The following is a 13,402-nucleotide window of genomic DNA, read 5'->3' on the forward strand; positions in this document are numbered from 1 at the left end:
CTGTGGTTAGTGGAGCCCACCCCATTTCTAGCCCCTGGTTTTTTAGAAAACAGAGTAAGACAGTAAGCTACAGACACAGATAGGTGTTAAGTTTTTGGTGGGGAGCAAAATTTAAGTTACAAATAAATATGCCAGCTAAAGCAGAGATTGCTTTGCTGACTGGTACATTAATAAGCTGGGAAATTGTGAAAAACATCAACCATATAGCCCATTGGTTCTGCTTTGGGCTTCAGTGTACTTCCTGATAAAAATAATTATGGCCCTGGCTGGTGTGGCTCAGTGGGTTAGGCATCATCTTGTGCACTGAAAGGCTGCTGGTTTGATCCTAGTAGGGGCACGTGCCCGGGTTGCTCTCTCCCCAGTAAGGGACGTGCGGAGGTAGCTGATGGATGTTTAACTCATATCCATGTTTCTCTCTCCATTCCTCTCTCTTTAAAAATCAATAAAAAATCTTTTTAAAAAAATTGTGGTATTTTGATATGGTTGCCAAGCATTCCTGATTCTCACTCCACTTGTGATTGTAAATGATTCTGCAGCATGAACTGCTTTGTCTTTGATTTAATGTTTTATAACATTTGAGTGTTACGTTATCTGTGCTGATTGGTCCTTTTCTTCTCTTATTTTTCAGAATGGACTGCTGAATTATGAAGTATTTCAGACCCAATACTAGACCATCACCCCGCCACTCACTCCTTTATCTTCTACTAGTTATTTAAATTGAACTTTTAATATCCTACCAGCTGCTCTTCAGACACACATGGTGCATTGTTGCCATTCCCCGGATTGCATCTTTGAAACACAGGCTCTTAGCAACCTTCAGCGAACAAAGAGGCAACCTCCCGGGTACATTTACTGGGAGGGTGTCACCCTGACTGCCCTCTAGCCTTTGCTGCTTCTGGATTTGAATTCCACTATGGAGCCTCGCATGGAGTCCTGCCTGGCACAGGTGTTGCAGAAGGATGTGGGGAAACGACTGCAAGTTGGCCAAGAACTTATAGACTATTTCTCAGACAAACAGAAGTCTGCTGACCTTGAGCATGACCAGACCATGTTAGATAAACTTGTGGATGGACTCGCTACCTCTTGGGTGAACTCAAGCAATTACAAGGTAAGCTGTGCATTGAAGGCATTGCATGTGGCTGGGCTGCCTCCGTGGATCGGAATTGGTCCTTAGAAAAAAATCCTCTGTGAGCAGTCAGCATGATTCCTTGGCTTCCAGTAAGACAGTTAGGTTGTGGCTTTTGGACATTTCAATCTGGTGCAAGTAGAGTTTTCTTTGATTTTTGTTGAGATCAAAATTCCTTATCTTTTAGCACTTTGAGAGAAGACCAAGTGAACAGATTTTTCGTTTAAAGAAAAGGTTTTACATTGGAACGTTTACAAGCATTACAGCCTTGAAGTTAAAAGTGAATATTGTGCCCTGGCTGGTTTGGCTCAGCAGTGGAGCGTTGGCCCTCGGACCAACAAGTCCCGGGTTCGATTCCAGCCAAAGGCACCTACCTCAGTTGTGGTTCGTCCCCAGCCCTGGTCAGGGTCGTGCAGGAGGCAACCAGTGGATGTGACTCTCTCATGTCGCTGTTTCTCTCTCTCTTCCTTCCTCTCCTTCTCTTTCTACCTGAAGATAAATAAAAAAATATCCTCGGGTGAGGATTAAAAAAAAAAAAAAGTGAATATTGTGTCTTGCTGTGGCATGGGTCATGAGATCTTGGTAAGTGGTCCCTCCTGAATGAGAAATGTCTTCCCTGATTTTCAGGGGCAGGGGGTTCTGTTCTGTGACCTGTGTGTGAAGCCTGGAGGCTATACTTAAGGTTCTGAAAATTGACACTTTCAGCGTCCTTGCCAGATGGCAGGGACAGGAGAGTCCTCTGACCAAATGAACTGTGAAGGTTGCTAGACTAGAAGTGCAGAGAGGTGTCATTCTCTCTCTGCTTCCCCTCCCCCGACCCTCTTCTAGTTTGCCAGGAGGGTGGCCTTTTGGATCACGGTTGTGTTGCTAGTAGGTGCTGTAGACATTGTGAAAGAGGCTTATAGAAACAGGATCTTTTGTGCTCTCTCATGGACCCAGTCTTCTGAGATGTGTTTGGACTTGGAAACTAGTGTTTACAGTATTCCTTAGTTTACTTGAGTATACACTGTTTTCCTAATACATTAAACCTTGTTCTTGTCTAAGAGTCAGTAGACTTTATACTTATTGAGGGAGTTACATAGGAGTCTAATATTTAATCTACAACTGGATATAAAATTTATCCTGTCTTTAAAAGCTGGGCTTAAATTCTATTTCATTCATCTATTTATTTACTTAGCACTTAGTTCACAAGTGCTCCTTACATACAGGCATTGGTGCTGGATGGTAGGAGCATTATACAGTTGAGAGGTGAGACTCTAGTCATTACATTTTTTTTTTTTAATCCTCACCTGAGGATATTTTTCTGTTTATCTTCAGATAGAATGGGAAGGAGAGAGAGGGAGAGAAAGGGAGAGAGAGAGAAACCTCGACGTGAGAGGGACACATTGACTGGTTGTCTCCTGCATGACCACGACCAGGGCCGGGGACAAACTGCAGTGGAGGTATGTGCCCTTGGCCAGAATTGAACCCACAACTCTTTGGTCCATGGGCTGACACTGAACCACTGAGCCAAACTGGCCAGGGCTAGTCATTACATTTTTGAGGGCTGTGAAGTCATCTTGTGTACTTGGAATCTTGGCCCCACCCTTCTTTCTGTATGCATGTTAGGGTGCTTCTAGCTGACAGCAACCAAAAACTGACTTAGTTGACTTCAAGTTACTATAAGTAGATTGAGAAATTTTCTTGAGGAATTTAACAAGTCTGCAGTGGGTAAGGCAGTTTCCAGGGAAGATGTCTGCTTGTGTCTTTACTTGAGAGGAAACGTTTCTCAGAAGCTCCCTGGCAGACATTTTTAGGTCACAGAAGGGTTTTGTGTGCCCACCCCAGCATCACTGGAAAATGGACGGTGTTTATGGTTGCTTTTGACTGTCATGCTTAACCACCTATGTGAAGAAGGGGTCCAGCCTCTCCTGAGTGAAGCATGTGATCACATGAAGGAGGGAGGAAATGTGAACAATGCTAGACTCCTGTTAGGAAGGAGGTTAGGGGGCACCTAGGCACTATGGATGCTAAATAAGTGACCTGTGGGGTCCACCACCCTGCATTTGCTTTCTTAACATCTCCGAGCTTCAGTTTCCTCCTCTGTAATGTTGGCATAATCAAGTTATTGTAAGCATTAAATGAGAGTGCACACTGTAAGGTTATCTTATACCTCCCACATAATAAATACTCAGGCATTACCAAGACTTGGTTCCTGGCCCTGGCCGGTTTGGCTCAGTTGTTAGAGCATCGGCCTGCGGTCCAGAGAGACCCGGGTTCGGTTCTCGTTAAGGGCATGTACCTCAGTTGCAGTTTGTCCCTGGCCCTGGTTGATCATGTGGGTGGCAGCCACTCGATGTGTCCCTTTCACGTTGATGTTTTTTTCTCTCTCTCTCTTTTTCTCTCTTTCTTTCATTGATGTTTCTCTCTCTCTCTTTCTCTTTCTTTTTTCCTCTCTCTCTCTCCCACTCTATCTGAACAAAAAATGGAAAAAAATGTCCTGGGGTGAGGATTAAAAAGGAATAAAGACTTGGTTCCTGTCTTCAAGGACCTCAGAGTCTGGGTGGAAGGTGAGCACTGATCAAGAAGCAAATGGTGCCCAACCCATGTGGCTCAGTGGACTGAGTGTTGTTCCATGGACAGAGAGGTCCTGGTTCGATTCCTGGTCAGGGCACATGCCAAGGTTATGGGCTTGATCCCCAGTAGGGGGCGTGCAGAAGGCAGCCGATTGATGTTTCTCACATCAATGTTTCTATCTCTCCAAAAAAAAATCTGTGTGTGTGTGTGTGTGTGTGTGTGTGTGTGTATAAAGAAGCAAATGGTTAAATTATAGTCTATGCAATAATGGAGACACAGAATTTGGTTGGAAGGCAGAAGAAGAAAGTACTAGCATTGTCAAGTGGAATCCAAGATTTTGAAGATTGTGTAGTTTTTTCAGAATAGTAGTTGCAGGGTCACAAAGGAGTGAAAGAGTAAGAAAGACAGGCCTTTGTGAAATGATTTCGGAGAAAGACAGCTTGGTAAAGAAGTCAGGAACATGGTGTTGGCTACTGACTTGCACTTTAGCTGTCTGCAGTACAGGTGATTGGATCGTCTCTGGGAGGCCTCGGGCTCTATTATCTTACATGACTTCATACAGATGGCTTTGTCTTGTGGTTCTAATCTTACACAGTGCTCAGCACCCCCTTATTTATAAGCTCTCGTAGTGTGGTTCACATCTGGAGCTGACAGCCTGGAACATAGTTGGTGCTCAGCAAATGCTAGTTATATGAGTGAACTCAGGAACTTGGACTGCTCAGCAAGCATTCCTGGTGGCTTTACGGAAATCTGGAAACAACTTTTAGGGCCCCTTGACCTTTTTTCCCCTTCTTAATCATAGATCAAGATTTTTCATTCAGAACCTCAGGTACATTTTAGGTTTTATTTGACATATTTCATATATTATAGATTGAAGAGATTCGCTTTATATTAAAGAAAACTTTGAGTTTGGCTTCTTGAGTTTTTTTGTTACATTTTACCTTAGGACTCAAAAGATGAGGAAAGGGAAATAATTTTGGACTTCCCAAACATTAGTGCTTAGGTGTTCCTTTTTAAAATAGGAAATGTAGATGAATGCCAGCATAATGTCTTATTTCAAAAAAAAAAAAATTGTTGGCTGGAGCTTGAATCACTTTACATTTGAATATGTCTTAACATGGTAAACAAATTTGTATTTGGTATTGATTGCAGTTTAATAGCTATCATTTCTTGCTTACTGTATGTTAGGGATTTTGTCTTATTAAATGAGATCTTCATAACCCCCTGCAAGATTGGTGGTATCCTAATTTTATACATGAGATGACTGACATTACCCAGAATTATGAGGTAATTTCCAGTATTGATTATGGAACTGGGATTTAAATATAGGTCTCTGTGATTTCCTAGCTAATGCTCTTTCCTGAGAATGGGAGCCAGCAACGTTTCTTAAGGCGATAGAATAAATATAGTAAGCTTGGTTGGCCATACAGTCTTCTTGGAAATATTCATCTAGCTTGGGCCATTATAGTGCCAAAGCAGCCACAGACAACACCTAAATGAATGGGTGTGGCTGTGTTCCAATGAAATTTAATTTACAGAAACAGGTGGTGCTGGTTTGGCCCAGGTTGCTGGCCTTGAACTAGAATACTCAACACCTACTGTATGTAAATCCTCTTTAGTTGTGTAATCATTTGTGATTCATCTGGGAGAAGAGCGAAGCTTATAATTTGCCTATAATTTGGTATTGGGGAAGCATTCCTTTAGGTTAAATGGACCACAGTTTGTTTTTTGAGCATGTTGTATGATATTTCAGAAAATTTGCCCATTTTAGCTTTCTCAGACTACTATTAGGATCCGTATACATTCTGTTGATCTAACATGGATCATTCGCTGTGAGCTGGCTTTGGGTTTTCTTGGGGAATAGAAGTCATGTTGGGGATAGAGTAATTGTTTATTATTACTATTTTTCTTTATTGATTTCAGAGAGAGGAAGGGAGAGGGAGAGAGAGATAGAAACATCAATGAGAGAGAACATCGACTGGTCGCCTCCTACATGCCCCCCACCGGGGATCAGGCCCACAACCTGGGCATGTGCCCTGCCTGGAATCAAACCAGTGACCTCTTGGTGCATGGGTCGATGCTCAACCACTGAGCCACAGCCGCCAGGTGAGTAATTAGTTATTTAAATAATGCCCTCACAGGTCCAGAATTCCACAGTGAGGGGGCTTTTTTTTTCTTTTTAAAAAGTTTATTTAGAAAGTCACAGAGGTAGAAGTGAGCCATAGAAAAAACTGGGCTCAGGAAACAAATTACAGAGGCAAAAGTTTAGGGGAGAGAGAGGCAAGGAAAACACACCTGGGGGAAGGAGAAGAGGTGCAGGAATGTGTTTGAGTGTGTGTGTGTGTGTGTGTGTGTGTGTGTGTGAGAGAGAGAGAGAGAATTCGTGAGGGGGCTTTTAAAATCCCCACAGCAGGTGCTGGAAGGATTTAGTAAGTTTTCTGTGTCGTCACAGTGATTGTGGGAGACTCTTGTTTATGAGACTTTTTTTCTAGATTACTCAATGTTAAAAATTAAAACAACCAAAAAGTTTGAATATAGCTTTCTTCATTGATCTGATCTTCTCTTCTGTTTTTTCTTGATTAAAATGTGAGGAAAGAGAAAGATGGTGGAGTAGATTTCTGCATATACTTCCAGCCAGTGTTTGTTATTTTCCTTCTCCCTCGTGGTTAGGTGAGAAGGGATGGAAGATGAGAGAGCTGACTTGGAGAGGCTGCCTGGGCTGTGGCAGCTGGAGGGAATCGAGGGACACATGCTGTGCAGCGTTCCTACTTAATCTCGACAGCTTTATTGGGCCAAACACTGCAATCACCGGCATGTTTAGTGGGCTCTGTGGAAGCAGCACCCTGGTTGGGACCTGGTGCTTTTGTGAATCTAGTCGCACAGCCCTTTCTTTGCAGTTCCCAAATCCCCAAAGCTCTGAAGACTTAGTGATTTTTTTACTTGTCATTTGCCCTGAAGTGAACTGACAGCAACTGCTTATAGTCTTCATTTACTTGCTTAGGCCGTGTTTCACTGCAAAAGTATTAATATGTTTGATTGTGGGTTGCTGTCCCAGATTCTGTTCAAGGGTGTGTGTGTGTGTAATTCTATAACTGTGTGCACTGTTATCCCTTTCTAAAACCTGAAAAATTCTGGCCTTTAGTATTTTGGACCAGTGATTATGGAATAATAATAGCCTAGATTGTTACGGGACATTTACTGTGTACCAGAAAGTGTGCTAAATATGTGTTCATTTTTAACTTAAAATTACCATATGAGGTAGATACTGTTATCCTCATTTTATAGATGAGATTGATGCTCAAATAAGTCAGTTAATTTGTTCAAGGTGACAGAGCCAGTAAATAAGGTTTTTGGAACTTGAACACCCCCTTTCCCTCAGGTGTTTATGTAGCTGAAGTGAATTAAGCACTTATGTTTAAAAATATATTTTATTGAGCCCTGGTCAGTTTTGCTCAGCGGTTAGAGCATCGGCCTGCGGTCCATAGGGACCCGGGTTCGGTTCCTGCTAAGGGCATGTACCTCTGTTGCAGTTTGTCCCTGGCCCTGGTTGGTCGTGTGGGTGGCAGCCACTCGATGTGTCCCTTTCACGTCGATGTTTCTCTCTCTCTCTCCCTCCCACTCTGTCTGAACAAAAAAATGGAAAATGTCCTCAGGTGAGGATAAAAAAAATGTTTTTATTGATATTTTAGAGAGAGGAAAGGAGAGATAGATGGAAACATCAATGTGAGAGAGGAACATCAAATGGCTGCCTCCTGCCCTCCCCCTACTGGGGATCGAGCCCACAACCAGGACTTGAGCCCTGACCGGGAATCAAACCGGTGCCTCTCAGTCCATGGGATGAAGCTCAAGCCACTGAGTCACACCAGCTGGGCGAATTAAGCACTTATATGATGTAGCAGATACTGTACTGGGAGCTGGGTTCCAGTGGGGAACAGATCGGCCCGGTTTCTTCTCTAACTGGGCATGGTGCCTGCCTAGGCATCTAGCTCTGTGTAAGTCTGACATGTTTGCACAGTTTCCAGGCCCGTGCCATTCTGCCTTATACTTGAAATCTATAGGTTTCCTATTGACCTAGGGCTTCCTTTGCCTCCACCCTAATTATCTTTATGGTCTAATTGGGGTGACATGTAAGACAGATAACAGGACAATACGCAAGGTAGGATAGGATCCCTGGCTGGTTCGGCTCAGCGGTTAGAGTGTTGGCCTGGGGACTGAAGGGTCTTGGGTTCTATTTCCAGTCAAGGGCATGTACCTGGGTTTCAGATTTGATCCCTGGCCCTGGGGTCATGTGGGAGGAAACCAATTGATGTGTCCCTCTCACATCAATGCTTCTCTCTCCCTTCCACTCTAAAAATCAGTGGAAAGATATCCTTGGTTGAGGATTAACAAAAAAAAAAAAAGTAGGATAGGAAATACTTAACGGTTAACACTGTGTCGGATTTGGAGAGGCCTTGATGGAGAAGTAGAATTAAATAGGGCCAGGAAGAATCACAAGGAAAGAGTTGCAAAGGGCTCAGAGAAGCCTGCCTTCCTCTTTTGTTCCTCTCTTATGGGCAGCACCATGTCTGTGTAGAGTATGAAGACTTAGTCCGGCCTGAAGCTTGAGCACCGTTACCCCGCCCTGGATCAAGTGGGTCTGAGGAGAAGGTGCTGACAGATAAGGGAGGGTCCTCTCATTTCCCTGTCTCCCAAGCCTTGACTTTCCTTGAGGTTTTTATTTCCCCTGTGCCTCCTGGAGAGGAGAGCCAGGAGGGATGATTGGCTTCAGATTAGGAGACTTCTGTTTCTTTTTCTGGCAGTCTGCTTGGTGTTGCCATCAAGTGATGAATCCTTTCAGAGATTGTCCGTTCTTCCCAGGTTTTTCCTGCAAGGAGTGAAATTTTTTTGGTATAGTTTTATTTACTTATTTTTTAAAAATATGTTTTTGTTTTTGTTTTTGTTTTTTAGTGAGAGAGAGAGGAAGGGAGAGAGAGATAGAAACATTGATGAGAGAGAAATATCCATCAGCTGCCTCCTGCATGCCCCCTACTGGGGATCGAGGCTGAAACCTGTGCATGTGCCCTGTCCCGGGAATCGGTTTATGGGACGATGCTCAGTCCACTGAGCCACACCAGCTGGGCTCTGGTATCATTTTAAAAGACTGTTGCCTCGCCCTGGCCGGTTTGGCTCAGTGGTTAGAGCGTCGGCCTGCGGTCCTGAGAGACCCAGGTTCGGTTCCTGCTAAGGGCGCATACCTTGGTTGCAGTTTGTCCCCGGCCCTGGTTGGTCGTGCGGGTGGCAGCCACTCGATGTGTCCCTTTCACGTCGATGTTTCTCTCTCTCTCCCCCTCCCACACTGTATCTGAACAAAAAATAGAAAAAATGTCCTTGGGTGAGGATAAAAAAAAAAAAAAAAAAGACCTTTGCCTCTTTTATAAGTGGAAAAGCTACAGAGAGCAGTACTAATCAAAAACAAAACAAAAAACTCAAGAAAAGTTACTTCAAGGACATTTATGTGGGTTGTCAAATAAAGATGGTGTCCTTGATATATGTAATTAATGGGATTTTTCCTACATATGTGTTTACGCATATGCAAGGGCAACAGAGAATATTGGAAATAATTCAGATTTGAGTATGAACAGTCCTCTTCTGGCTCGCTACTTGGCCTTTTGGGCAGGTGACTGCTGATCTGTAAAGTGTGTGATGATTCCAATTGCGTAGCATTAGTGTGAGCATTCAATGAGCCAGTGTACGTGAAGTGCCAGCAGTGCCTAGTGTGCAGCATGTGGTCAGCAAAAGGAAGATGATGAAGCTGTTATGTAGTTATTGGGCTAGGTGACAACAAGATCTGTAGAAATTTCACTTTTATGTGGGGCTGAGGTTGCATGCCTTCTTGTGGTCCTTGCCAGCCAGTTCCCTGAGACAGAGGCTGCAGATCTTTTGTGGTGATGTGAATTTTTCAGCCGTGCACTGTTGATGATAAAGTCCTTGAACAGAGCAGCAGCTGACTGAGTATTCTAACGGTGCGTTTAAAACCTATGGGTAAAGGCCCATCCTTTGATTGAGGACCCTTGTTAGGAAGGTTTTTCTTTTCTTTTTTATTTTCAATCCTCATCTGGGGATAGTTTTCCATTTATTTTTAGATAGAGTGGGAGGGAGGGGGAGAGAGAGAGGGAGAGAGGGAGAGAAACAGAGAGAGCAACATTGATGTGAGAGAGAAACACCGATTGGTTGCCTCCCGCACGACTCCAACCAGGGCCAGGACTGACTGCAACCGAGGTACATGCCCTTGACTGGAGTCAAGCCCATGACACGACTCTGGTCTGCGGGCTGATGCTCTAACCACTGAGACAAACTGGCTAGGACTTGTTCTTTTTATTTTTATTTTTAACACTTACTTATACTTTGCCTTCTTTCAGAAAGCTAATATTTAATTTAAGGCAGAATACATGTAAGAGAAGAAGTGATAAATTGAATGTCAAAGCAAAAAGAAAAGGAAACACTAGGGTAGAAAGTGCTGCCAACAGTGAGGCTGATGAGTACAGGGTAGCAGTGTTCACTAACAGCTGACATTTATTAAGTACTCATGGGCCAGGAACCGTTAAGTGCTTTAGACTCAATGCCTCATTTAATCACAGTGTAAATGCTGTATGATAAGCCCTGTGATTCTACCCAGTCGGCAGCTGGGGAAACTGCCTGAGTGAAGTGCAGAACCTTACCCAAGGTTTTATAAGTAGAAAGTGTACGAGGCAGGATTCTAGTTGGGTAGTCTGACTTTAGAGTAGAGCCACATCTGATTCAGTATGCAATACTCCTTTCTTCATAATATTGCAACAATATTAATAGCTTATTTATCAGAGCTTAAAGGAAAGAGTGTAAAGATACCCCACTATTAATCATGATTGCTGTAGGAGACTAGGTCTTGAGTGAGAGAGAGAAGCAACGCATTTTGTACTTTAATAAAAACAACAAAAATTGTTAAGATTAATGTATGTAAAACAGTTCTTTGACTGATCCTAGTAGAATCATGACCATATGTACTTAAAATTTTTTTCTATTTTTGGAAAATATTCAACCTATGGGAATATTTCAAAAACAAATGCAAAGAAGTAATATTTATAAAAGCCAAGAATTGGAAACAACCTAAATGTCCATCAGTGGATGAATAAAGAAAATATATGAATATATACAATGAAATAATTATTTGGTTATAAAAAAGAATGGAATCTTGCCATTTGTGACAACATGGATGGACCTCGAGGGCTTTACTAAATGAAATAAGACAGGCAAATGCTGTATGATCTCACTTATTTGTGGACCCTAGAGAAAAAAAAAACAAAACTCCTTCCATAAACCAAGCTCATAGAGATGTAGAGAACAGACTGGTGGTTGTCATGGGTGGGGTTTGGGGGGGTGGGGTTGAGAGAAATGGATGAAGGGTAGTCAAAAGGCGCAAACTATTAGTTACAGTAAGTCATGGGAATGTAATGTACAGCATGGAGGCTGTAGTTAGTAATACTGGATTGTATATTTGAAAGTTGCTCAGAGTAAATCTTAAAAGTTCCCATTACAAGAAAAAAAAATTCTGTTACTATGTATGGTGATAGATGTGAAGGAGATGGACTTATTGTGATAATTTTGCAATACATACAAGTATTGAATCACTATGCTCTACACTTGGAACTAATATAATGTTGTATGTCAATTATACTTCCAAAAAAGAGCATAGAATTTTTATGTTTCACCCAGAAACTAATACTTTACTACTTGCTTGTTTTATTGTTCTCTCTAGCATGTTATTGTAACTTGTGAACGGTTTGAGAGTAAGCTGTAGATGTGATGCTCCATTGCTTCTAAATATTCGTGTGTGTTTCCTGAAGACAAGGACGTTCACTTATGTATCCCAGTACCGTTATCTAAATCAGTATTAGGATTAGTAGAGAGTACTAATACCTAATCTATGTATCTTATTCACATTTCACCTGCTGTTCTACTAATGTCCTTTATAGCAAAAGGAAAAAAAACTTCCTGGTCCACAATGCGACCCAAGATCACAGGGGGCATTTAGTTCTCATCTGTATGGTCTTCCTTTAATCCAGAGCAGTTCATCATCAGTGTTTCCTTTTCTTTCTTGACTTAATACTTTTGAAGAGTACAGGACATTTATTTTGGGTAGCCCTTCCATTTAAGCTTGTTTGATGTTTCTCATGATTAAATAAAGGCTGTGCACTTTTGGCAGACGTTCCGCAGAGGTGATGTGGTGCCCGCAGTGCATCGTAACAGGAGGCACATGGTACTTCTTTGACCCACCTGGAGCAAGAGGTGTTTTCCAGGTTGCTTCAAATAGTTGCTATTTTTTTCCTTTTATAATTAATAGGTATCTTGTGGGAATACTTTGAGACTATGTAAATATCCTGTTTGTCATCAAATTTTTACCTACTAGTTTTAGCATCCACTGATGATTCTTGCCTGAAATAGCTATTACTATGTTGGCTGCCAATGGCTGATTTAATAATTCCATAATTTCTTATTTGTTGACTTTATATAGTTTTGAAATGTGTATCCTATGTCTGTTTGTATAGTAGGAGGTAAGTGTATATTTTGATAGCTATCCCCAAAAGGAACTACTGTGAAGAATGAAAAAATTGTTTAAAAGTAGACTTACTTACATTTATATTTATAAAGATTTTAATGCAGCCTAATCATTTATAAACATATAATAAAATAATGTGATGAAGTATGCATTGGGCTCTGGGCTTCCTAGCAGCCAAAGTAGAAATGGAGAAATAGTAGCTGTAAGTTTTTATAATAGTTGTGAAAGGAATATAGAAAGTTAAGTGACAGCAAAACGTCTTTCTGGATTTAGCAAAGTATTAGACACTTCGCAGAAGGGAAAAAAGCAGAGCATGGAAATTGGGTGACATAAGACAGTGCCAAGTGTGAGATCCCGTTATTCAGCTACACTGTTCCTGTAGGCAGAATTCACCAGCTTGAGCTTTGGACTAAGGGGGAAATTGTCAGATGACATCCAGGTTGAAAAGAAAACCAAGAGCTGGCAGACCCTATTGAGTTATCTTTTTAACGGATTGGATAGAGGGAGAGTCTGTGACAAGGAGCACGGCAAAGAATCCAGAGAATTGGATAAAAGTGACTTGAAATATAGAATGGGAGGTTAGCCTGGAGGAGTGATCAGGCTATAGCTGCTTTTTACATGGGATTTTGGATAGGGGCAAAGATGGCTGCCCATATTGGACCAGATAGATGGAGGTACAGATGAGGAGGAAGTGCTTTGTGCAAAGTTTGATGACTGTCAGGAATTTCTGTGTTTTATCATCCTTAAAGGCTCTGTGGAAGAGATGGCCAGTAGGACTTTTTTTGATAAGTGAAGGGAGTTGGTTCAGCAGGTTCCACAAAGGAGCATGTTGCAAGCCTCATTAATAGAGGTAATATTATTCTGAAGTAAGCAGACTGGTCATACACCAGTGAAGCTGAGCAGTAGTCCCAGGTAGAGAAGCCTGGCACAGACTAGCAGGGCAATGGCAGCCTCTGAGGGACTCTTGGGAGAGCACGGCATTGCAGCAGGGTGCTCAAGATTACCTGAGGAGTTAGGGATCTGATGAAGGTAGTGTAGACTAGAACTGGGGGAAGAGAGGGAGAAGGAAGTCGGAGTAAGGACCTGGTAGTTGTTTTTGGTGTGTTTGGATATGTGAAGGACTGGAATGAATTTAAGAAGTCTTCAGG

At 42.2% G+C, this 13,402-nt stretch overlaps 1 protein-coding gene across 14 annotated transcripts in view; it reads left to right on the plus strand.

Moving 5' to 3' along the window:
• Positions 1-13,402, plus strand: part of CLASP1 (cytoplasmic linker associated protein 1) — a 279,036-nt gene that overhangs the window by 37,365 nt on the left and 228,269 nt on the right. For all 14 annotated transcript variants that reach the window (XM_036253618.1, XM_036253629.1, XM_036253619.1 and 11 more), the window contains exon 2: positions 629-1,108. In XM_036253618.1, the coding sequence (XP_036109511.1) occupies positions 914-1,108 (195 nt within the window). In that variant the 5' untranslated portion in view covers positions 629-913. The remainder of the gene's footprint in view (positions 1-628; positions 1,109-13,402) is intronic.

This window comes from Molossus molossus, unplaced genomic scaffold, assembly GCF_014108415.1.
Source record: "Molossus molossus isolate mMolMol1 unplaced genomic scaffold, mMolMol1.p scaffold_m16_p_11, whole genome shotgun sequence".
Lineage (NCBI taxonomy): Eukaryota > Metazoa > Chordata > Mammalia > Chiroptera > Molossidae > Molossus > Molossus molossus.